The sequence below is a fragment of the Littorina saxatilis genome, linkage group LG12 (assembly GCF_037325665.1).
Source record: "Littorina saxatilis isolate snail1 linkage group LG12, US_GU_Lsax_2.0, whole genome shotgun sequence".
Taxonomy (NCBI): Eukaryota; Metazoa; Mollusca; class Gastropoda; order Littorinimorpha; family Littorinidae; genus Littorina; species Littorina saxatilis.
In genome coordinates, this window is record NC_090256.1 from 18630544 (window position 1) to 18655227 (window position 24684).

Below are 24684 nucleotides of genomic sequence, written 5' to 3' on the forward strand. Positions count from 1 at the left end.
CATACACTGAGAGATTAGTGTTTTGTTGCCAAACATACACTGAGAGATTAGTGTTTTGTTGCCAAACATACACTGAGAGATTAGTGTTTTGTTGCCAAACATACACTGAGAGATTAGTGTTTTGTTGCCAAACATACACTGGAAAGATCGAAAATGTTCCTCTTCCAGCATGCATGTGCCGAACTAAATATCGGGTGCCTTTGCCTATGAAATCTGGGTGCAAAAAAAAAGCAGCTGACTGCAACAGCGCTCCCTCTTTATCTTGTGTTCGTCACAGATTCCGAATCAGTCACTGAAGCCAGCGAACCAAGTCCGGGGAACGGATGAGGCATCAGTATTAGCGACCATGACTGATTTAGAAAATCTTACGTCGATCAGTCTATATAGTGGTGTCACCGTGACGCAGTGCGCTGAAACAGAGAGTCTGCTATCTCTTCCTCCCCTCTCCCAACCCAGCTTCGAAATGGTCCGTGTGGTCAGTAGACTTTGGTTTGTATCAGCAGGGACCATATCTGATAATGGTCTATGGTATCAGTCACCAGTGAGTTCAGTTTGTTTTTTGAGTTCAGTTAGGGTCAATCCGCATATCAACTGAACTCACCTCACAAACAAGATCTGAGTGGTACTTGTGGTTTTCGATAGCTCAGAGGTACTGTGTTCTTCTAAATTCAGCGAGAGTAGCGTACCCTGGAAAGATGGCGACCGCCTGCGAGAGACTGGACGAGCTTGTGAAAGATTATCTCTTTTTCCGCGGATTCACAACCACCACAAAAACTTTAGATTATGAAATTAAACACGACAAGGACAAAGGATTACGGGTATGATAATAATCAAAGGGTTGACTGTAAGGTGTCTGCAAATTGCGACTTGAAACCACACTAAATACAGACGCCCCCTTTTGTGTTTGTTTTTGTTTTGAACGGCACAAAGCAGATGCGGAGAATCAGACGGGGACAGACCCTAAACATGATGATGTTGTTTGTATTGTTCTTTTAATGCCGTTGTTGTTTCTTTCGGTAGATTTCAGACTCCTGATGACACAGTATTTATTCAGGAAATGTAGCTTATTTAATCTGGAACTTCATGCAGTATACACCGCATGGCGACATGGTCCCAAAACACGTCTGACGCTTGAGTCCCATACATGACGAGGAGAGTTTTGGGCAATTGCCTTGCTATAAAACCTGCAGAGACGGTCGACTAAGATATTTCATAACACCCTACGTCCGATATGTCTGGAAACACCTCCGCGCAGAGGGTTTTGCAGCCACAGCGGAGCATAGATAAAGCATGAAAAATGTTCTCAGCTCGCGCGGCAGCAAGCACTATGTCTCTAGTCTGATAAGTGCATTAATTGCTGATATTTACATATGCTGAAAAAAGCAGGATTTACACAACCAGTGTTTAAAACTCGTTTGTGAAGGTGTAGTTTTAGTTCCACTTTTAATCATTTTCATACAGATCCTTGTTTTTCAGGCAGACAGAATTGTGGAGCAGCTGATGGCTTACGTCGGCAGCCACGACCTGCAACACCTACGCGAGTACTGGGGTCACCTCAACCAGCGTTTCTTTTCTCGTTTGGAGCAGCGCTATGCTGTCAGTGTTCGGAAGCTGGAGGTCAGCTTGTGGAAGCTGTATGTTGTCAACGCTCAGCAGAACAACCGCCAGGACCGTGTGCGTGACTTCTTTGAAAAGCTCGGCCCAGAACTCCAGAACCAGCTTGAGTTTCGGGACTGGTTTGGTGATTATGCATGGCTTTTCTATTTTTGATCAAATCTTCAAAAGGGATACATTGTTAAACTTAAAGTGAGATATATAATGTACAGTAGTCCCTTCCATTTCCGGCCCTTTCGTGGGCGTGAACCTGCCCGGAGCGGCCAGCTTTCCCATGACTAATGAGTTTTCCTTCTATAATTGACTCTTAATGGCCGTTAACCTGTCTGACGCGGTCAACGGTCACTGATTTTTGCCCTAAGGTGCCCCTCTTACTCGACAGGAGCTGCCACTTAACGGCCACTTGTCACTTTCGCGGGCGAGCGCCTGTGGCTCTCCTCGCCCACCCACCTCCCACCTGCTATCTGGCCGTTAGAAATCAGCAGAAAAAGACGGCACAGCACGAGCAGACGACATGAATACTTACGCATGCGCAAACTGTAAATACAGACATGCGCATACATGTACATTTACGGCAGTCACTTCCGGATCGATCACAGCTGATGTGAGTTTGAAACACTTGTTTATCTGACACTCAAATACATATATAATAATCCAAACAACACACATAGAAACATACGAAACAATAGCTTAGCCAGGACGATCGAGTTAAACACGCAAATAATTAAGATGTATAAACGAAAGCAAAACTAACAGAGACAATGAATCGGCGGCTCGTGGATGATCGCTTTCTTTTCTTCATGAAAACTTGATCGTGTTTTTGGTGGTTTTTTTTTTTTTGAGGAGGAGGGGGCCTGTAATGAACGGCCACCTGATATTTGCGGTCACCTTTGCAATGACTAATGGGTGACCGGATATGGCAGGTACTACTGTACAATTCAGTTGCACTCTGAGCATTTTTTTGGGTTACTAATTATAGATTTTATTCCTGTCTGTGAAATGTTCTGTTTCGGTCATATACTTTTGTATAGATTTTTAGTTGTGAGATCCCGATAGCATATAACATTTGCTCTAGTTTATTTTGAGACATCTAAACAGGCAGGTACTCTACTGTTATAGATATTCCAGGACTTGCAGTTTGTGTTGATGTACATTATACAAGTGGTTGAGAACATTGACCTTATTTAGTTTTTGCAACAGCTCAACACTCTTTATTTTTAAGTGTAAATACATTTATCATACTCATAGGCAACAATTTTTGAACTCAATTCTCTATTTTCGTTTTTGTTATCTCATTGACATTTTGGCTTTTTGCAGCTTTTCAGTTTTTACCTAACCCTTCAGAGAACGGCAGCTTTGCTCTGTATTTCACACGGCAGTGGCAGGAGACAGTGCAGCTATCACTTCACAACTTCCTGCAGGTTATTCTGCAGGCCATGCATATCCTTTGGAACATAATATCATATTTTAGAGAGTTGTGTTATTTTGTGATACAGTACTTGCATTTATACTGAGACACTTCTGATATAAAATATTGTCTCTTTTAATCAAATCTTACTGTAGAGAAAAAAAAAAGTAATACATGTGTGACAGGGTGAGCAGTAGTCCACCGTTGTCAGAGGCAGTTGCTCTACATTGATGGAGTTGTCTCCCTGCAATAAGCGTGAGCTAGGGATGTGGAGTAACAAAGGTCATACTTAAAAGGTTGTCCTATATAACTTATAAGCAATTTCAGCACATGCTGACAAGTAGAAACAGTAGTCTGTTTGTATGCCATACGTTCATCGTTTAACATTGCATTTTTGTGTGTTGATTGTTGTCTCTTTATCACATTTCAGTGCAAATTCTTTTTCTTTTACAGATTTTTGAGTGTGTTGCATGTATAAGCTTTTGCTCAATTGAATTGCCATTTTCTTTAACTGCTTTACCTGTGCCAGCATTGCTGAACTTTGAACAAGACTCAAAGAGGATGCAAGCACTGCAGGATGAAAACGATTTTTTGCGGAACCAGGTATAGAGATCACCATATCAAGCTTCTTGATTGTATATATAATTGTAACAGTCATTTTCATTTGAACTTTGACAATCCTTGCACTGGTCACAGCATATGTGGTGCTTTGGGATGTATTTTTCAGTGTTTCATAACGAAACAAGATTGACATGTTTGGATCTCACTAAACTATAACTTTTGATCAAGCAACTACTGTATATATTGAGCTGAATGACTCAGTGAGCTCTTGCTGTAAGTTTCTTAAACTCCCTTTAATAGTATCCTGTGATGTCTTGTGCATACATTATATGAAATCAGAATGAATAATATGATAGCAAATTAGATGACTGTTCTTGGTTTTCACACCTTATTCATATTACATGTATTCATTTATGTGCAGCAATGATGTTGGTTTTAACACCTTATTCGTATAAATCATTCATATATTGTGCACCAGAAAGAAAACCGGTTTAATAGCAAATTGGATGACTGTTGTCAGTTTTAATATCTTAGTCAAACCGGTTTTCCTTTGGTGATATTAGCAGTGCATTTCAAACTGTACAATCTAGTTAAATTGTACAGATGTTTGCTGTTCTGTTTCAGATCAGATTTGGAACGCCAGCAGAGAAGATTAAAGGTTATCGCATGAAAACTACAGAAAAGATGACGTCAATCCCTCAGCCCTTGCCCGATCTCATCTATGATTTCTCTGGACTGGCTGAGTAAGCACTTTTTGGATGTGTTAGGACGGGTGCAATGGCCTAGTGGATAATACATTGGCCTCCTATGCGGAAGGTCATCATGGGTTCGAATCCCAGCCGCGCCTGGTGGTGGGTTAAGGGTGGATATTTTTCCGATCTCACTGGTCAACTTATGTGCAGACCTGCTAATGCTTCATCCCCCTTCGTGTGTTCTCGCAAGCACAAGACCAAGTGCAAACGGAAAAGATCCTTTAATACCTGCAAACCTGCTAGTGCCTTATCTCCATTCGTGTGTACGTGCCAGCACAAGTGCACACGGAAAAGATCCTGTAATCCATGTCAGAGTTCGGTACTTTATAGAAACACGAAAACACCCAGCATGCTTCCCTCAAAAGCGGTGTAAGGCAGCCTGAATGGCTGTTTACAGTCATAAACGTAAAAACCCACTCGTGCAAAAACATGAGTGAACGTGGGAGTTTCAGCCCATAAAAGAAGAAGATCCATGTTAAACACATGCATGTGCATAACAAAGCTGTAGACCTGAGATGGTACCTTTGCATAGCTGAAGACCTGAGTTTACGTGGAACCATTTCATCTGCGAGGCTGAACACATCTATTGAAATTTATTTTGATAAGATTCGTTAACTTCAGGCCTTAGTCTTAGTCTGTGCGCTTTCATCTTCAGGTAGAATTATATACACATTCTGGAAATAACTCTGTCCTGTTTTAAAGGATTGTTGAAGAGTTGTTTTTTCTTGGGGCAGATAAACTCATGTGACATGGAGTCGAGCGGTAGACTGACATATATCACAGTGAACATTTGCTCAGATCTGTGTTTTCTGCACTGTCCACTAAATATCCCGCTCTTTTCATTCGAAAGCATGCACATCAGAGCTGACTATATTCAATGCCAATGCCACTACATGTCTCTGTTCACACGCCACTCGCTTGTGTTTGGCCTACAATGCGTGCGTTTATTTGCTCAGTGTTTCAAAGGAAAAATCATTCTTCCACAACCCATACAAATTCCAACAGAGTTATTTCCAATCATCTTCTATTGTGATTATTACAGTCAAACCTGCCCTGGCGACCACTCTCCATAACGACCATTGCCCATTAAGACCAAAGGATCCCCGACATTTTTGGATGTGTTAGGACGGGTGCAATGGCCTAGTGGATAATACATCGGCCTCCTATGCGGAAGGTCATCATGGGTTCGAATCCCAGCCGCGCCTGGTGGTGGGTTAAGGGTGGATATTTTTCCGATCTCAAAGGATCCCCGACATTATTTTGTTAAATATATATTATTCACCTGTCTACAGCGACCCCCTGTCTAGAATGACCGCTGTTGGTTGGTCCCTTAAGGGGAGGTGGGCCAGTGCAAAATGGAAAAATTGATCAAAACCCTTTTTTAATTTTTTTTGCAGATAATGGTCTCATAACATACCTAAAATGCATGTGTGTCTGTGTTTTTGTCTAAAGTGTCATATTTATGTGTCAATAAAGACAATATTTGAATAGTTTATCTTCAACGTCGTTTTTCTCATGTCGGCCATTTTTGCTGCAGTTGCATCTGTGGTGTTGCGATTTCTCTGGCTGTAATTTAGCTAGAGCAATACTTTTTTTGTGCCGTTTGTGCAGAATATCACATTCTGGGGGATTACGAGAGGATTTTGTTGCCATTGTATTACAGTCATAACCAGGTTATTTCAAACAAAATTTTTGCAGGGGTTACTCTAAAGTTTGACGGTTGTAACAAAGAAATGTCCCTAACTCCAAATATAAATATAATAATCAAAATCTGCTTCGTAATCCCCTAGAGCATACCCAGAAAGATAAAATATAACAATAATTAGAAGTGTGACAATCACATCTGCTGAAATATTGTTTTCCTCCTGTACTCCACTTTTGTCTGTATTTTGACTGTTTTTGTCGCGTAAAACAAAAACCAGCAACCGAATATACAAAAAGTGACTATTCTTTGTCATCATTTGTTCATTTCTTTCATAAAATAACATTCAGACACAATAAAACATTCAAAATAAAACAAAAGGTAGTGCACTGGCCCACCTCCCCTTAAGGTGGTCGCTATGGGCAGGTTCGACAATGGTGTCTTTTGCTTTTTCCAGCACCAGCAATGAATCCAAGGCAGACACAGGGAGCGAGAGACAGAAGCCGACTCGGCGGTTCCCCATGAACCTGTCCACACCGCTGCTGAAGCGCAACAGACAGGCAGCCCCACAGCAAGACAGCACAGCAGGTAGCCAGCAGCAGAGTAGCCATGGAAACCAGTCTTCCAACAACAGCAGCGTTGATTCACTTGCCCACCCTGTCACTCAGGGAGGAACGTCTGTCTCTGCATCTGGGCAAGGGGTAGCATCCAGCACTCATGCCTCTGGAGGCATTGTCACCACTGCAGCACAGAGAACGGGTGGAGGCAGAGCAGCGGGAGACACGCAGAGCTCATCGGCAAGCCAACAGTCAGGGTCAACCGAGGCGTCAGCAGTTTCAGGGATGCCACAGAAGAAAACAGCCAAGGAGATGATCAGTTTCCCCCCCTACACCAGCCCCATGGCAGAGAGGGGCGACCCCCTGCCTGCAAGAAGCAGAGGTCTGTCGGCCCCCGATCGGGCCTTTCAGCAAGGTCAAGGCGACAAGTCAGCCGGGAGATTGGAATCGGCTGTAGAAGAGGCAGGGTCCGTGGAGAGTCAGCTCACTGTCCCCGTTGACTATGGCCCTGTGGAGTCTCTGCGGCCCATTCCTGAAGGTAGGTGTGTTCTTGAACCACTTGTGAGCTTATAACTTAGGTTTTAAAGCGGATGAGAGCATGTCTGTGTTAGGTCTGTGCATGTCTGTGTTAGGTCTGTGCATGTCTGTGTTAGGTCTGTGCATGTCTGTGTTAGGTCTGTGCATGTCTGTGTTAGGTCTGTGCATGTGAACATGCGAGTGTTTCTGATTTGATCTGCACATAATTTTAATTTCTTCTTAATAGCGCATAAATGTCATAAACTGTATCAACATTGAATTTAAAATCCCAAACTGTACGAAATATAATAACATAATGCACGTAATATAGGTGTTCGCTAGAGTTCGTGTCCCTATTGTTCTTTGTTTTATTATTGTATCATGTTTGAATTTAATATACTCTTGTTTAAACCAACTGTACCAAAACTGCAAATTCTCATAAACTGTACCAAAATTGCTTATAATCATAAACTGTACCAAAATTGCGTAACACCATAAACTGCATGTTATCACTAACTGCATCAAACTTGTGTAAACTGTACCCAATTAAATAACTTACATTCCTAACATTGCTTTACAGGTAAACAGTGTCCTTTCCTGGTTTTGAGTGATGTAAGTACGCTACTTTATTATGGTCAGTAGAGCTTATAATACGCTTTCTTTCTATCTCCCTTTCTCTGCGTCTGTCTTTATTTTATTCTTTCCTTTTGGAAGGGTCAGTGGTCTAATCAGTTCTTGAATCTTGCTCTCCCAGCTCCCATTCTTAAAACTGATTGCCCGACAAGTCTGTAATAGCTAGGCTTGTGCTTTGATTGTGACACTTACGAAATCTTGTGAGAGTTACGAGTGTTGCTGTTCAAACATGTAATTCCTTAAAGGCATATGTACGCGCTCCCGTGTTTACAAAGTGTAGTTTGCCCATAATCGATGTCAAACGCACCATAAGACCATATAATGACGATATGTCACCATGCGCGGACCATAATACATGCATTACAGCTTGTTCTAGCCTCTGAAAAAGTGAGGATGTCAACAAAGCCGCGGTGTTAGCTCCCTTGCATCAACGTTACATGTGTTGCCAAATCTATAAATAGGACGATCCAGATCAAAATGAAAATTAACATATCTCAACATTGAAGGGGTCCTAGACCACAATATTTTGCAGGGAACTTAATTTAGCATGTCTCCAGCTGTTGGTAAAGCAATTAGCGTGTATAGTCATCGAGTACATATGCCTTTAATTATAAATACCTGTCCATTTCACAACAGATTTTTCTGGACATTTTCAAAGTCCCAACTTGGAGATTTTAACTTTTACTGTATTTTTGAAAATTTTGCTTCCAGTGCTAATGATAGAAACATTTTGGAATTTGGTAGTTGGTGTCTTCTTGTTGTTGTTTGAACAGTTTTCTTTTGTCCAGGACGAATACCTTGAGCATCAGTCAGCAATATGCTACAGTCGCTTCAGTCTCACCGGCCAGCATATTGCCAGTCTGGACACCAATGGTATTGTGAAGTAAGTAGAAATGCAACAGAGAGTGACTCCCGACTGCATGTCTGAGTGGTCACTGCAATCACTTTCGTGTGGTCTGAGTCTGTGAATAAAATTCTTGGAGTGTATTAGTTTTAAAGTGTGTTAAATGGAAGAAAATATTGTGGAAGAGGTGAATAGCACACATACAGGTCTTAAAGCCCTATGCCCACCTGTTCAGAGGCATAACTCAAGTCACACATAGCTGTGGTTATATGGGTGAATAATTCAGTGCTATAACTGAGTTTGTGTGTGTGAGTGTGTGTGTGTCTGTGTTATGTGCACTCAAGCACATATATCTGGACACCAATATATATCCCATGGGCTGCTTCTTTGTCTCTGTATTACCACTATGGGTATATATGTTGTATTTTTCGGCTTCAATAAATGCATAATGGGCTCAAAAAAATATATCATAGTACCGATTCCGGTTTGGCCGAGGAACTATAGTTCTGCCGACCCTTGACCCTGCACCGAACATGTTTCTGTGGTTTGAAGAGCATTGCTCACATGGCTAAACAACAGAAAACACAACATTCACAGAAGACAAAACCATGATACGTATCTGAGGTATGCGATTCAATAAACAAAGCGTTTATCTTTACACTTTGGGTGCAGGTCGAGTCAAAAAAGAACAAAAGCGAAGAATCAACTGATAGTGATAGTGACAGCAAACGAACCTCGCTGTTCTGATTGGAGGTAAAGCTAGAGTAACCTCCCTTCCACGAACACTGCACCACTGATCTAAAAATGCACACGGATCTAAACAAAAATAAAAAAAATTAAATGGCACGTTGCACTGACACAAGGTGAATCAATGAAACACTATGCAAGACTGAAAATGAAGTGGAAACAACTCTTAACTGCACAGCGGGTCGAGTTCTCCAAGCACAGATCGTTTCATCTAACCTTACGAAACACAAAGTTCAGTTTGAACTGAAGCACGGTGATCGACAGACAAAACCATAACAATTACAAGGTAAATTAGCTTTTCTTGTGTAGCGAGCAGCGTCTGCAGCTAAAACGCACTCACACAAATGTCAACAGCACTGATTCTAAATCTACATTGCAACCTTAGGTAAATTCAGCGACAATGATTGTACCATTGTAAACAAACAACATGGTGCAAACATTCAATCATGATTCACCCATCAATAGCAACAGCCTCAGTGCAGAACTCAAGAAGTCTGCAGCAAGCACTTCCATTCCTTTTTTCTTTAAAAGGCCCAATATCCAACCACAGCATCAACATCAATATCTTGCTTGGGCATTGACATTGTCGGTGTTACCCAAAGGCAAAGGAGAAGAACCCTATTATCACTGACCGATTACCTTGAAGCTTGATTAGATTTTAGATCTGCAGCCAGAATACTGAGATTGCCTTCTGCAAAGTTAACAAATGAAACACATGATGTACGCTCAAAATCAAATAAATTGTTTCAGACCTTTTTAATTTGACATCCAACCAAAGCAATTCACTCGCGCGCACGCGCGTGTGTGTGTGTGTGTGTGTGTGTGTGTTTGCGTACGGGTCTGTGTCTGTGTGTGTTCGTGTCTCTCTGTGTGTTCAACAAGCAAAGATGCACTGCGTCAGTGTACCTTTTTCGCTGGCCGGTTCGCTTCGCCATCCAGCACCGGCTGTTTCATCCATTTTTAGAGCATGTCCAACGGTTTTGCTTTACACTGCAATAAGTTCATGGTTATATGAAGGTATCCAAGAGCTCAGCAAGCGTGTATTTCATCCTGATGGAGTAAAATCAGTCCAAACGGCATTCAACACGCAGTTTCAAGGAGCGGCCATTGATACCGTTTTAGACAGAATTGACACTACCAGTATGGGTTAATCAACACAAGCACGATCGGACAAATTAACTCAGAGAGATATTTCACGTACATGAAATGACTGGTTAAATCTAAAGGAAGTTATCCAGTAAAATGTAAGTTTCTTTTAGTAATTCTACACTCCAACACAAAAATTAAACTAGAATTGGGATCCGAGTCAGCCAAACTGGTTTTTCCAAAACTTGATGCACATGTACCTATAGACCGGATGTGCACGGGGTAACCACGCTTTTTTTTGAGAACTTGCGCGAGAGTCGTTCAGTGTTATAGCTGAGTTTTAGTCTCGACTTGCCGAGACTATCATCGTAGCGTCATAGATTTCATGACGTCTGTCGTCCGTTGCGTCATATTAAAGGGACGTAATCTGTTATGTTTCCTTCTATTCGCTGTTCTATTTCTCTCTTGTGATCAATATGACAAGCCGTATGTGTTTGAGTGTGTGTGCTCGTGCTCTCAACTAAAACAAAAGTCAAACTAGCAATCGTTAAAACCCCAGTCCGTCCGACCAGCACTGCTATGTTCAGACTATGCTCATGTTAAGGTACAGCGTGCCCGGTACACACGCCCTTAAAAAAAATAATTTGTTTTTAAAACGATCCAAATTTACGTTCATCTTATTCTTCATCATTTTCTAATTCCAAAAACATATAAATATGTTATATTCGGATTAAAAACAAGGTCTGAAAATTAAAAATATAAAAATTATTATTAAAATACAATTTCCGAAATCGATTTAAAAACAATTTCACCTTATTCCTTATGGGTTTCTGATTAAAAAAACATATAGATGTGATATGTTTGGATTAAAAACACGCTCAGAAAGTTAAAAAGAAAAGAGATTAAGAAAAGCGTGCTATCCTTCTCAGCGCAACTACTACCCCGCTCTTCTTGTCAATTTCACTGCCTGTGCATCGAGCGGTGGACTGACGATGCTACGAGTATACGCTCTTGCTGTAAAAATGCAGTGAGTTCAGTTTCATTCTGTTAGTTCGACAGCTTGACTAAATGTCGTAATTTCGCCTTACGCGACTTGTTTCTTGTTTTTTTTGACGGGCGCAATGGTCCAGTGGATACGACTCCAGCCTCCCAAGCGGAAGCTCATGGGTTCGAATCCTGGCCGCGCTTGGTGGGTTAAGGGATCTCACTGGTCAACTCATTGTGCAGACCTGCACGTGCATTATCCCCCTTCGTGTGTAAAGGGTGGGGTAAAAACGGTTATACACGTTAACAATTGTGGGAAGCAGAAGTGTCCTTTTACTGCTGACCTTAACAATTCCCTTGTGTGTGAATGAAGTGACGTGTGTGTTGTGTTGAAGGGTCTGGACGTGGAGCCCCCAGCCCAGCACCACAGCCACTGTCATGTCAAGAGCACCCTTCCTGTCTCTGGACTGGGCAAGCAAGTCAGACCGATGGGTGAGTAGCTTAATTCTTCTTCAGCGTTCGACGGTTGTCTCACTCATAGTCTTAGGCCTGCTGATGTAATGAACTGTCATGTCACGAGCACCCTTCCTGTCTCTGGACTGGGCAAGCAAGTCAGACCGATGGGTGAGTAGCTTAATTCTTCTTCAGCGTTCGACGGTTGTCTCACTCATAGTCTTAGGCCTGCTGATGTAATGAACTGTCATGTCACGAGCACCCTTCCTGTCTCTGGACTGGGCAAGCAAGTCAGACCGATGGGTGAGTAGCTTAATTCTTCTTCAGCGTTCGACGGTTGTCTCACTCATAGTCTTAGGCCTGCTGATGTAATGAACTGTCATGTCACGAGCACCCTTCCTGTCTCTGGACTGGGCAAGCAAGTCAGACCGATGGGTGAGTAGCTTAATTCTTCTTCAGCGTTCGACGGTTGTCTCACTCATAGTCTTAGGCCTGCTGATGTAATGAACTGTCATGTCACGAGCACCCTTCCTGTCTCTGGACTGGGCAAGCAAGTCAGACCGATGGGTGAGTAGCTTAATTCTTCTTCAGCGTTCGACGGTTGTCTCACTCATAGTCTTAGGCCTGCTGATGTAATGAACTGTCATGTCACGAGCACCCTTCCTGTCTCTGGACTGGGCAAGCAAGTCAGACCGATGGGTGAGTAGCTTAATTCTTCTTCAGCGTTCGACGGTTGTCTCACTCATAGTCTTAGGCCTGCTGATGTAATGAACTGTCATGTCACGAGCACCCTTCCTGTCTCTGGACTGGGCAAGCAAGTCAGACCGATGGGTGAGTAGCTTAATTCTTCTTCAGCGTTCGACGGTTGTCTCACTCATAGTCTTAGGCCTGCTGATGTAATGAACTGTCATGTCACGAGCACCCTTCCTGTCTCTGGACTGGGCAAGCAAGTCAGACCGATGAGTGAGTTGCTTAATTCTTCTTCAGCGTTCGACGGTTGTCTCACTGTTAGTCTTAGGCCTACTGATGTAATGAACTGTCATGTCACGAGCACCCTTCCTGTCTCTGGACTGGGCAAGCAAGTCAGACCGATGGGTGAGTTGCTTAATTCTTCTTCAGCGTTCGACGGTTGTCTCACTGTTAGTCTTAGGCCTACTGATGTCTCTGGACTGAGCAAGCAAGTCAGACAGATGGGTAGGTATATATAATAGCTTCTTCTTCAACGTTCCACGGTTGGGTCACTCATAGTCTTTAAGGCCTGCTGATGTTATGAACTGTCATGTCACGAGCCCCCTTCCTGTCTCTGGACTGGGCCAGCGAGTCGGCCAGATGGGTGGGTACCGATATCTCCTACTTCAGAGTGTGACAATTGTGTCACTAATATTATTACTCTAATATACTATCAATCAATCAATCAATGACGCTTATATCGCGCATATTCCGTGGGTACAGTTCTAGGCGCTCTGCAGTGATGCCGTGTGAGATGAAATTTTATACGGCCAGTAATTGCAGCCATTTCGGCGCATATTTACCTTTCACGGCCTATTATTCCAAGTCACACGGGTATAGGTAGACAATTATTAACTGTGCCTAAGCAATTTTGCCAGGAAAGACCCTTTTGTCAATCGTGGGATCTTTAACGTGCACACCCAATGTAGTGTACACGGGGGGGGAGTTCGGACACCGAAGAGAGTCTGCACACAAAGTTGACTCTGAAATAAATTTCCGCCGAACCTGGGATCGAACTCACGCTGACAGCGGCCAACTGAATACAAATCCAGCGCGCTACCAACTGAGCTATATCCCCGCCCTATATACTAGTTATAGTCTTAGGCCGGCTGATCTAAGACTAAGAACTGTCATGTCACGAGCACCCTTCCTGTCTCTGGACTGGGCAAGCAAGTCATACAGATGGGTGGGTAGCTTAATTCTTCTTCAGTGTTCGATGGTTGTGTCACTGATAGTCTTAGGCTTGCTGATGTTATGAACTGGCCTGTTTGGCGCAGGTCTTCAACAGTTCCCCACAGTTTTGCATCAGGATTTGGTGGATAGCATAACACTGACTATTTGAAAAGATATACCGTACTTTCCGGGTGACAAGGCGCTTCGTTATACAAGACGCACCCCCTTCTTTTTAAAAAAAATTGTAATCCAGTCACCCATTGGACGCAGGGGGCCGATAGGGCGCACCAAAATGACCCAGTTTTTGCCATGAGAGGTGGTTCCCCTGTCATATCTGAGAGAGGAAACACTTCCTGCACCGGGGTCAGAGACCGGTCAGTGACCGAGTTTAACAGAGTGGAAATCTGTGTGTGCGGCCAGATCAAAGGCAGGGCGGTACCTAGTAGCTGAAACATGCATTATCACAAGTTGTTTGACTGGTACTCAAGCAGTCTCTTTGATTTTTTTCGTATTTCATACACGGATTAGGCGCTTCGTTATACAAGACGCAGGGGTCGAACTCGAGGAAAAAAATCGCGCCTTATGACCCGGAAAGTACGGTATGCTTGCATAGTTCTGAATAAACCCTGTGGAAGTGACATCTCATACTCAAAGTAGAGCAACCCTTAGACATCTACTCATTTTGACTGTGAACCTCACACGTGGCTTAATTGGGTTTAATTGCCAATTAAAACTTAAGATACTTTGCAGAAATTGCATTTCATGTCTCGTCTCCTATGACTGAGACCGAGTTTATCAGTGTATACATACCACTGAGATTGTGTATTTGAAGAACATTGTATGAAGACGTGATTACAAAATGCTTTTAACCAGAAATAAACATTTGCAACCCTTACATCAATGGTATTTGTGAAGTGTAAAAATAAGCATGCAACTCTGTCCGTGTTACTAATTTCTCTCTGTGGAATCCTGACATTCATGGTAATCAGTGGATCAGAGTTTTTTGCTCCATTTGAAAGAGATGTGGAGCTTACAGAAACTTAAGCAAGGAATAGCTACATGAGATAAGAGCCTGATTTCATGTCATTATTTGCATATTGTGTGTGTATGTGTGTGTGTGTGTGTGTGTGTGTGTATGTGTGTGTGTGTGTGTGTGTGTGTGTGTGTGTGTGTGTGTGTGTGTGTGTGTGTGTGTGTGTGCATGCGTGCGTGGGTGAGTGCATTATACATTTGTGCATGCGTGCAGTGTGTGACTATGTTGCTTCTTTTTATTTGTGGCTTGCATACTATTACAACCTTATCGGCAATGTGTCTGTCATTGTCTATGATTGTAGATCATTACATTCTTGTTTCATCGGTTCTTTGTCTTTTTAATTTTTCATAGCTCCTCATTGGGAACCAGAGCGGTCAGATTCGACTGTTTGACACACGTGAAATCAAGACCTTCAGAGAGGCATCAGTGGAATCTTCTCAAATGAAGTGAGTTTTGGTGTTTAAATTTTAGGCATGAGGGATATGGAAAATGCCCCGTCAGTATAGCGTACTGGCTAATTTGAAACCAGTTTGTTGCTATTGGCGAGGGTTCAAAGCCATGCCATGCATGTTTGGTGAGGGATTTATTTCCTAGAGTCAAATATGGGCATACTGTCTGCAGTACTGTCCTAACACCTGCATGTGCATGCATGCGCGCGATAAAGATCATCAAATATAAGCACAATGAACATCGGAAGTGCACAGCAAAAGTCTCATGGATTGAAAAACACAAACACATGTATAAGCATGCAGGGGTAATGTTTTAACTGTGCACTCCGTTTTTTTGACTCACATGCGAAGCAAAAGTGAGTCTATGTACTCACCCGAGTCGTCCGTCCGTCCGTCCGTCCGTCCGTCCGTCCGGACGTCCGTCCGGACGTCCGTCCGTCCGGAAAACTTTAACGTTGGATATTTCTTGGACACTATTCAGTCTATCAGTACCAAATTTGGCAAGATGGTGTATGATGACAAGGCCCCAAAAAACATACATAGCATCTTGACCTTGCTTCAAGGTCAAGGTCGCAGGGGCCATAAATGTTGCCTAAAAAACAGCTATTTTTCACATTTTTCCCATTTTCTCTGAAGTTTTTGAGATTCAATACCTCACCTATATATGATATATAGGGCAAAGTAAGCCCCATCTTTTGATACCAGTTTGGTTTACCTTGCTTCAAGGTCAAGGTCACAGGAGCTCTTCAAAGTTGGATTGTATGCATATTTTGAAGTGACCTTGACCCTGAACTATGGAAGATAACTGTTTCAAACTTAAAAATTATGTGGGGCACATGTTATGCTTTCATCATGAGACACATTTGGTCACATATGATCAAGGTCAAGGTCACTTTGACCCTTATGAAATGTGACCAAAATAAGGTAGTGAACCACTAAAAGTGACCATATCTCATGGTAGAAAGAGCCAATAAGCACCATTGTACTTCCTATGTCTTGAATTAACAGCTTTGTGTTGCATGACCTTGGATGACCTTGACCTTGGGTCAAGGTCACATGTATTTTGGTAGGAAAAATGTGTAAAGCATGTGAGTCGTATGGGCTTTGCCCTTCTTGTCTTCTTTGATAGATGATGAGTAGGTATAAATATTCAAGTATAGTGATCCAGATGCAGGAAAGCTGTTAATTACGAGGTACATTAAGTTCCAAGACTGCGAAAACCATATCAACTTAAATAAACAGCAGTCGGAACTAATTGGATAAAAGACAATATTTGTTTAGATTTACTTTTTTTCTGTTAACCTGATTTTGTAGCTTAGAGATTCAGTGAGAGAGACCACCCATGATGGTGGCTCACATTTCAATATTTTAAAAAGTTTGTGTAAATCTGGCACAACACTGTACAAGCCATGTAGTATTCTGTATTTATTAAGCAAGAATCAACGTGAACAGATTTCAACACAGTAGATTAGGAACATTAAACTTGAATTCTACCCATCATGTATTTTGATTACCATGGAAAAAGTTTGCAACAATGCGCTTGAATTTTACCCATGATGTATCTGCAGAGTTACCTGATTTTGTGACTTCAAGATTCAGTTCATTATGTGAACATATTGTATTATTGTGCATGAATCGATATGAACAGATTTTTTTGCTGTCAACAAAGATGATTTGGAACATTAAACTTGAATTTTACCCATGATGTATTTGCAGAGTCACCTACCTCTCCACTTGCCCCTCCACCATGACCTTTGCGTCGTGCCTGACACCGATATCACCAGACCCGGGGGTCGACGCCGGAAAGCTTGCCATCTGGGACCTCAAAACCATGAAAATGGAGGTCAGGGTTATGGACAATTTTTGGAAGTTATAGGCTGTCCTTTTGCTTCATCTTTACCCCGCCATGAAAAAGTTTGACTGTTCTGTCGCATGATGGCATAGTTTGGGGTGATTTGAAAAGTGTTTTGGCGTTTCACTGACTGGCAACGCCAAACAACAACCCTGGAATAACACCCCAACCACCCCTGGAAAAACGTACTGAACCACATTCCACAATGCTTGCCTGCGCCTGAAGGTTATAATGCTTGCCTGCGCCTGAAGGTTATATATAATATGGCTATGTTGAAAAAAAAAAGCAGAACACAAAAATATGGAGGTTTAAACCACGCAGAGCTTACAAGTGGGTGTTTACATTTAGTCAAGTTTTGACTAAATGTTTGAACATAGACGGGGAATCGAGACGAGGGTTGTGTGTGTGTGTGTGTGTGTGTGTGTGCCGCGTGCGTGTGCGTGCGTGTGTGTGTGTGTGAGGTGTGGTGTGGTGTGGTGTGTGTGTGTGTGTGTGTGTGTGTGTGTGTGTGTAGAGCGATCCAGACAAAACTACTGGACTGATCTTCATGAAACTTGACATGAGAGTTCCTGGGTATGATACCCCCACACTTTTTTCTCATTGTTTCGATAAATGTCTTTGATGACGTCATATCTGGCTTTTTGTGATTGTTGAGGCGGCACTGTCACACCCTCACTTTTTAACCAAATTGATTAAAATTTTGGTCAAGCAATGTTTGACTCAGTCCGGACTTTGGTATTGCATTTTAGCTCAGAAGTTTAAACATTATTGAATTAGTTTGCTCATTAAAGTTGTCATTAAAAACGATTTTTCACTTACAGATCAAAAAATCTTTGCATTGTATTCCTCGTTTTCTCCTGAATTAAAAAATCTATAAACATGTTATGTTTTCTTGAAAAACGCGCTCAGAATTAAAGAAAATAGGTCGAGTATAATGTTCGCATTCTTCGTGGAGACAAGCGTGACAGGCCCGTCTTGGTCTTCGGGGAAGTTTAGCCGAGACTATCTGAATGGTAGTCTGGGCGATGACTGGTTTTTGGTGTTGATCTTTTAGTTTGATGCCTACAGATTGACTAAATGTTTTTATATTGCTTCACGCGACTTGTTTCTTCTTCCTTTTGGTTGTTTTATGATGTTCATTTTCATCATACTTTGCATGCTGTAGACCACTGACCTAGCTACTACCTGCTACATCGATAATGATGATTGGATGTCACTAAATTCACTTAAAACATTCTGTGGGGTACAATTAAGCTTATACAAGTTATTTGTGAAAGAATCCATTTAACATCGATCATTGTTGGTCAGAAGTGATGGTAAAATAGTGAGAAAAACATAGCGAAAAATAAACATGAGTCCTTCATATTGGTGTTTGTTTTGTGCAGCGATACCTTCCCATTGACCCTGGAACAGCGTCGATGAGTTGCTGTGTACATAACAGTAATGGCAAACTCCTGCTGGCTGGAAGCCATGAGGGCATCATCAGACTCTATGGTACGTTACTAATTTACTTTTCCTCCCTTTTTCCATGCAAAATTGAACCTTTTTGTATAAGTACAAAATTAGTAATCAATCAATCAATCAATATGAAGCTTATATAGCGCGTATTCCGTGGGTACAGTTCTAAGCGCTTGTCGAAGAGTTGTCAACACAGGACTAACAAAGAAACTAACATCTACAGATGGACACGAACCAGCAAACCCTGATAAACATACAACAAACAACTGTTTAACAACAATGTACACATCAATAGCTAGGTCCAAACAAAATAATATTAAACACAAAGAAAACACCTCTCACAGAGCACAGCACAAGATTAATGTACACACTATCTACATAATTAATTTGATCATCAGATCACGAATTAGCATTATTTGTACTACAAGTGGAAAGAAAGCTATTGTGCTCATGAGTGATTACAAGTCATTAATGAGTTATTGGTTTGCAAATTTGTTCATGTGATGTCATTATTTTTTTCCGTTATGCTGTTTGTGAAATGATGTCACTGTTCATGGCTTGTTGCAGGATAAAAATGAACGAAACACAGCAAAACTGACCTCACATCTCAATATTTCAGATCTAAATCAGCGACAGTGTGTGAAGACGTGGAAATCTGGTGACACTCCAGTACAGACAATACAGTTTGCTCATCAGGAAACGTCTTTCTTTGTCATGGGACCAGACAGAACGGTAACATTCTGGAGATACATGTTCAGTTTTGTTGACAGGCTAGAGTGAACCTGCCTGCTGGACAATGTTCTTTAAACCAATACTAGGCAGAGCGCTATTTTAAGATTGAGAAATAAAGTGAAGTAAGCGCTCTAAATGCATACGACATATGGTGCAAATAGAGTGAGTCAGTTATGTGTAAATAATCTCTTGGCACCCTGAGAAATTAACAAGTGACTTTCATCCTTTCATGCATGAGCAAGTGGCTTGTTTATCAATGCATGTTATTTTCTCAGGTGCCAGGGGATCGGTTCCGCATAACTCTCACTTACTCTATTGCATATGTCCTAAGCATTCTTCTTCTTCTTCGTTCATGGGCTTAGACTCCCACGTTCACTCATGATTTTAGCACGAGTGGATTTTGACGTGTATAACCGTTTTTACCCCGCCATTCAGGCAGCATACGCCGATTTCGGGGGAGTCCTAAGCATTTAGAATGCTTACATCCCTTTATTTCTCAGATCACACTGAGTTCTTTGCTATTTTCTTACTCACTTATTTTCTTATGATGTTTTTATTTTTTATTATGCATTCTTATTCTTTTGATTGGAAATGAGTATTGTTACAACATAATTTCCATATGGATTAATAAATTTGAGTTGAGTTGAGTTATTTCTTTTCAGCTGCAAGAATGGAGCATGGCGCAGACAAACAGACCCATTCAACAGATCAGGATTAGTGACAACGCGACACACGATCTTCCGGGCGGTCAACTCTTCAGCCTGAATAAGGACAAGTCTTACATGTTGTGTGGCATGCAGCAGAGGGGTGTCATTAGTAAGGTAAGATCCTTATCTCTCCCTTACGTCTGCAGTCGAAACCCTGTTTTAATTAAAATCTTAACAAATCTTAGATAATCAGGTCTTAAATTGGACGGGGTCTTACATTGCGAAGTACATTCACAGACATTAGGCCAAAAAAAAAATAGGTCTGTTTACGGTAACATAGGCTAAAAAACCATATTTTTACGTTATTTATTTTTTTTCCCAAATGCCAAAAAAAAGTCTAGGGACGCGCGAAAAAAATAGGGTCGGTCGGGTGTCCGTAAACAGACTATTTTTTTTTTTGTGCCTTATGACCAACAAAATGCCAACCTCAGGTCTTAAAACAGGGGGGAGGGGGTACTCTTTACCAGGGGAAGGGGGGGGGGGGGGGGGGGGAGTAAGTGTTCATTTGTGAGTGTCTTGGAAGTTTTTATGATGGCTCAGTAAGCTTGGTGTCGGATATCATAAACTAAATGCCATAATGGTTGCGTTACATGTGTGATAGGATTGTGATTAAGATTATTAGTTCTTCTTCTCACACACACACGGGTGTTAATTGTTTGTTTGATTTCCTACAGTAAGCTTTTAATAAAGACATGAACATATGTTACATTACACTTGCTGCATTTTTGTAACGGTTAGTTTTTAATTTTGTGCATGCATGGGGACTGGGTGGCCGAGTGGTAACGCACTTGCGCTCGGAAGCGAGAGGTTGCGTGTTCGACCCTGGGTCAGGCCGCAATTTTCTCCCCCCTTTCCTAACCTAGGTGGTGGGTTCAAGTGCTAGTCTTTCGGATGAGACGAAAAACCGAGGTCCCTTCGTGTACACTACATTGGGGTGTGCACGTTAAAGATCCCACGATTGACAAAAGGGTCTTTCCTGGCAAAATTGTATAGGCATAGATAAAAATGTCCACCAAATACCCGTTTGACTTGGAATAAAGGCCGTGAAAGGTGAATGCTCACCTAATAGGCTACTGAGCTTTACTGGCCGATGTGAATGCGTTATATATTGTGTGTAAAAAATGTCTGTTTGTCTGTAAAAAAAATTCCATTTCAAACGGCAGAAATTAATATGTAAGCGCCTAGGGCTATATCTAGATTAGGCGCATAAAAATGATCACAATAATAATGATAATAATGCTGATAAGTAAGTCATGTTGGCATGAAACTGCATACACTCTTTCCATTTTGTGCATGCTGATAAGTAAGTCATGTTGGCATGAAACTGCATACACTCTTTCCATTTTGTGAGTGCAGGTTGATGAAGGTCACACCAAGGGCAGCATGCAGAAAATCCTTGAGCTCAGTCCCCATGGCGACGTCGTGACAACAGTGGACTGGTCCCCCAACATTGACACTCCTGTCTGTGTGACTGGGGCAAGAGATGGTCATCTCAAGGTGGCCACCCTGCTGTCTCAATGATACCCCAGTTGGGCTGTGATGGGCTTTTAAAAAAGGACACTTTCTGAACTCCTGTGATGTGGGGCTCCTCTGATGAGAGGACACCTTCCAATAAAGGACACCAAGCTTCTGGCAACCCTTTGTTTATATTGTCATTGTGATGATGTTACTAGCCCATCAATGGGAAATTCAGGTCACTTCCTCCCTGTAGAAAACTAGCAGCAGTAAGAGTCGTGCTAGTCAGATGTGTATGTGTTTATGTGTAATCATGAGCCACCTGCACTTCCGGTAGAACGACCGAGGTCTTTCATGTGCCACGACAGTGACACTGGGATGGAACATAGTTACCGTCTCTGAGTCGGCACATAATGTTGACTGGTGTCCGTACTGGCCTGGAAACGAACTTTTAACCCCAAGCCATCACAAGTCCGATGCTCTACCTATTGAGCTACCAGATTACTCAACGGGACCAAAGGACACCTGTAATATAAGGGATAACATTTCGAAAGTGTCCACTCCTCACAGGTACCACTGCAGTTTGGAGGGAAGAGGGATGACATATGTGTGATTATGAGTGAAAGACATTAAGTGCAATAGAAGGACGTTGAGTGAGTTGAACCAATAGCGAACGAGAAGATCGAAGAGGAAGTTGAACAGTGACTTGGTATGTTGCAGTGCTAGAGGTTTTCTGATTTGTCACAAGTTAGATGAATGTTTAAAATAATCAAAAACTGATCATGCTTTTATTTTATGTCGTACAGTCCAAGAAAGTCGGTCAGGTAGCAATGGGTATCCTTTGGGTTTGGTTAATGTTTTATTACTTCCCTTGACAGCTTGTCAAGAAGCATGGAACCCTGAAGAAAGTTTCGCTTGGCTCTCTCTTTAACCTCTCCTGGAATGGACACACACACATGCTCAAAGAAAACATGCACACACACACTCACACACATGTGACGCATGTGACTGCATGCATGAAGGAAAAAAGAGAATAAGAACAAACCTGGGATGTGGCATTCTGGAAGCTGATTTTGATTTTTGTTTTCCTCTACATTTTCTGCAGCTTTTTTTTAAGATGCCATGTAATAATGAAGAGGGGAGGGTATGGTAATGTTGCAAAATGTACAATGTCCTTTGAAGACTGCACGCTAACTTTTTATAAAGTTTTATACATTTCTGAAAAAGTGTAAAACCTATATATATATAGAACAACATGCTTTTAATTTGCAATAGTAAATATATGTATTGCTTTTAGAATATTTGGAGGGACAGTATCTTTCTCATTCACCACAAAATCAAATGTCCATATACTGCTTTGGTTTTCTCTTGAAAAATGTTTTTAACCTGAAAGAATATAATGCTTTTAATTTGTAATAGTAAATTATTAATACAATCATATTGATTGCTTTGAGAAGATTTGGGATGATCCGTATCTTTAGTCATTGATAACAAAGGTTGAATGTTCAGACACAACTGACAGCATTTTCCTTCTTCGTCCTTGCATGTGGGTGTTTCAATGTAGCTTAATAATGAATGTTGCTTTTTGTTTGTTTGTTTGCTTAACGCCCAGCCGACCACGAAGGGCCATATCAGGGCGGTGCTGCTTTGACATTTAACGTGCGCCACACACAAGACAGAAGTCGCAGCACAGGCTTCATGTCTCACCCAGTCACATTATTCTGACACCGGACCAACCAGTCCTAGCACTAACCCCATAATGCCAGACGTCAGGCGGAGCAGCCACTAGATTGCCAATTTTAAAGTCTTAGGTATGACCCAGCCGGGGTTCGAACCCACGACCTCCCGATCACGGGGCGGACGCCTTACCACTTGGCCACCGTGCCGGTTCAATGAATGTTGCTTGTATTTAGACAGAAACACTGACTGTGAAGAAAGAAAATGTGCAGACTCGACTGTTAGTGTTATGGTATTGCAAAAAAGTATTTAAGGTTTTGTGTTCCAATACCCATTAAATGCGTTCTGTTCAAGCATGATCTGTGTTCATTCCACTTTTCATTGATTCCAGTTGGGAAATTCAATGTCAGAAGCTATATTGTGCAATAGTTGGTACTTTTGTAGCAGTGTTTGTTGTGGTGTGTGTGTGTATTTGACTCAACATCTTGCTAAGGCAGGAATGCTCTGAGGGAAACCACTATTTTTGAATCACATGTATTATTTCTGAGAAAAAAAGTTTTATTATTTGTGGGGTTTGGTTTTTTCTAGAGACTTTCCATAAATAATAAATGATTTTTTTTAGGCAATTAGCTTTTTTAATTCTATGGTTTTTTAAAGACAATACATTGCCAGTGAAGAAAACTACTCTTGTCTCGTCTAAGAACACACAGATTTTAATTTATAAATGCAATGTGGTTATGTCAAAATAATTTGTACGGTTTTCACAAATCATGTTATAGTATGCATGTCAGCTATGAGGGCCACAAGAACCATTGGTCTCCAAAGGCTGGCTATGCTGGACAGGTTTGTTACTTCATATACTCGGACTGGGTGGCCGAGTGGTAACGCACTTGCGCTCGGAAGCGAGAGGTTGCGAGTTCGACCCTGGGTCAGGGCGTTAGCAATTTTCTCCCCCCTTTCCTGACCTAGGTGGTGGGTTCAAGTGCTAGTCTTTCGGATGAGACGAAAAACCGAGGTCCCTTCGTGTACACTACATTGGGGTGTGCACGTTAAAGATCCCACGATTGACAAAAGGGTCTTTCCTGGCAAAATTGTATAGGCATAGATAAAAATGTCCACCAAAATACCCGTGTGACTTGGAATAATAGGCCGTGAAAAGTAGGATATGCGCCGAAATGGCTGCGATCTGCTGGCCGATGTGAATGCGTGATGTATTGTGTAAAAAAATTCCATCTCACACGGCATAAATAAATCCCTGCGCCTTGAATATGTGCGCGATATAAATTGCATAAAAAAAATAAAAAAAATAAAAATAAATCAATCCCTGCGCTTAGAACTGTACCCACGGAATACGCGCGATATAAGCCTCATATTGATTGATTGATTGATACTCATTCCTTCAACTAGTTGAGTGCATGTACAAGACAATCACATCGATCAACCCTATGGTCTTTACAGTCTGTCGACAGACATATAAATATGAGACAAATTGAAAAAACTATGGTGCATGTTTTGTGCTTTAGAATGTGAATACCAGTAAAAGTAAACAAGAAGCTCATATATGCATTAGTGTTGTCTTGAGTGAGTGTACAATTGAAGGACAGAACGAGAGAGAGAGAAAG

General features: G+C 41.7%; 1 protein-coding gene across 1 annotated transcript; it reads left to right on the forward strand.

Annotated features, from left to right (window-relative positions):
• Positions 1-687: 687 nt before the first annotated feature.
• LOC138981418 (WD repeat-containing protein 91-like) lies at positions 688-24620 on the forward strand. The gene is made up of 15 exons (XM_070354332.1): positions 688-818; positions 1477-1741; positions 2932-3053; positions 3542-3625; positions 4208-4326; positions 6435-7072; positions 7631-7662; positions 8472-8566; positions 11740-11836; positions 15084-15178; positions 16898-17024; positions 18419-18527; positions 19111-19223; positions 19886-20044; positions 21287-24620. The coding sequence occupies exons 1-15, from the start codon at positions 696-698 to the stop codon at positions 21449-21451; spliced, it is 2343 nt and encodes a 780-aa protein (XP_070210433.1). The 5' UTR covers positions 688-695; the 3' UTR covers positions 21452-24620.
• Positions 24621-24684: the final 64 nt, after the last annotated feature.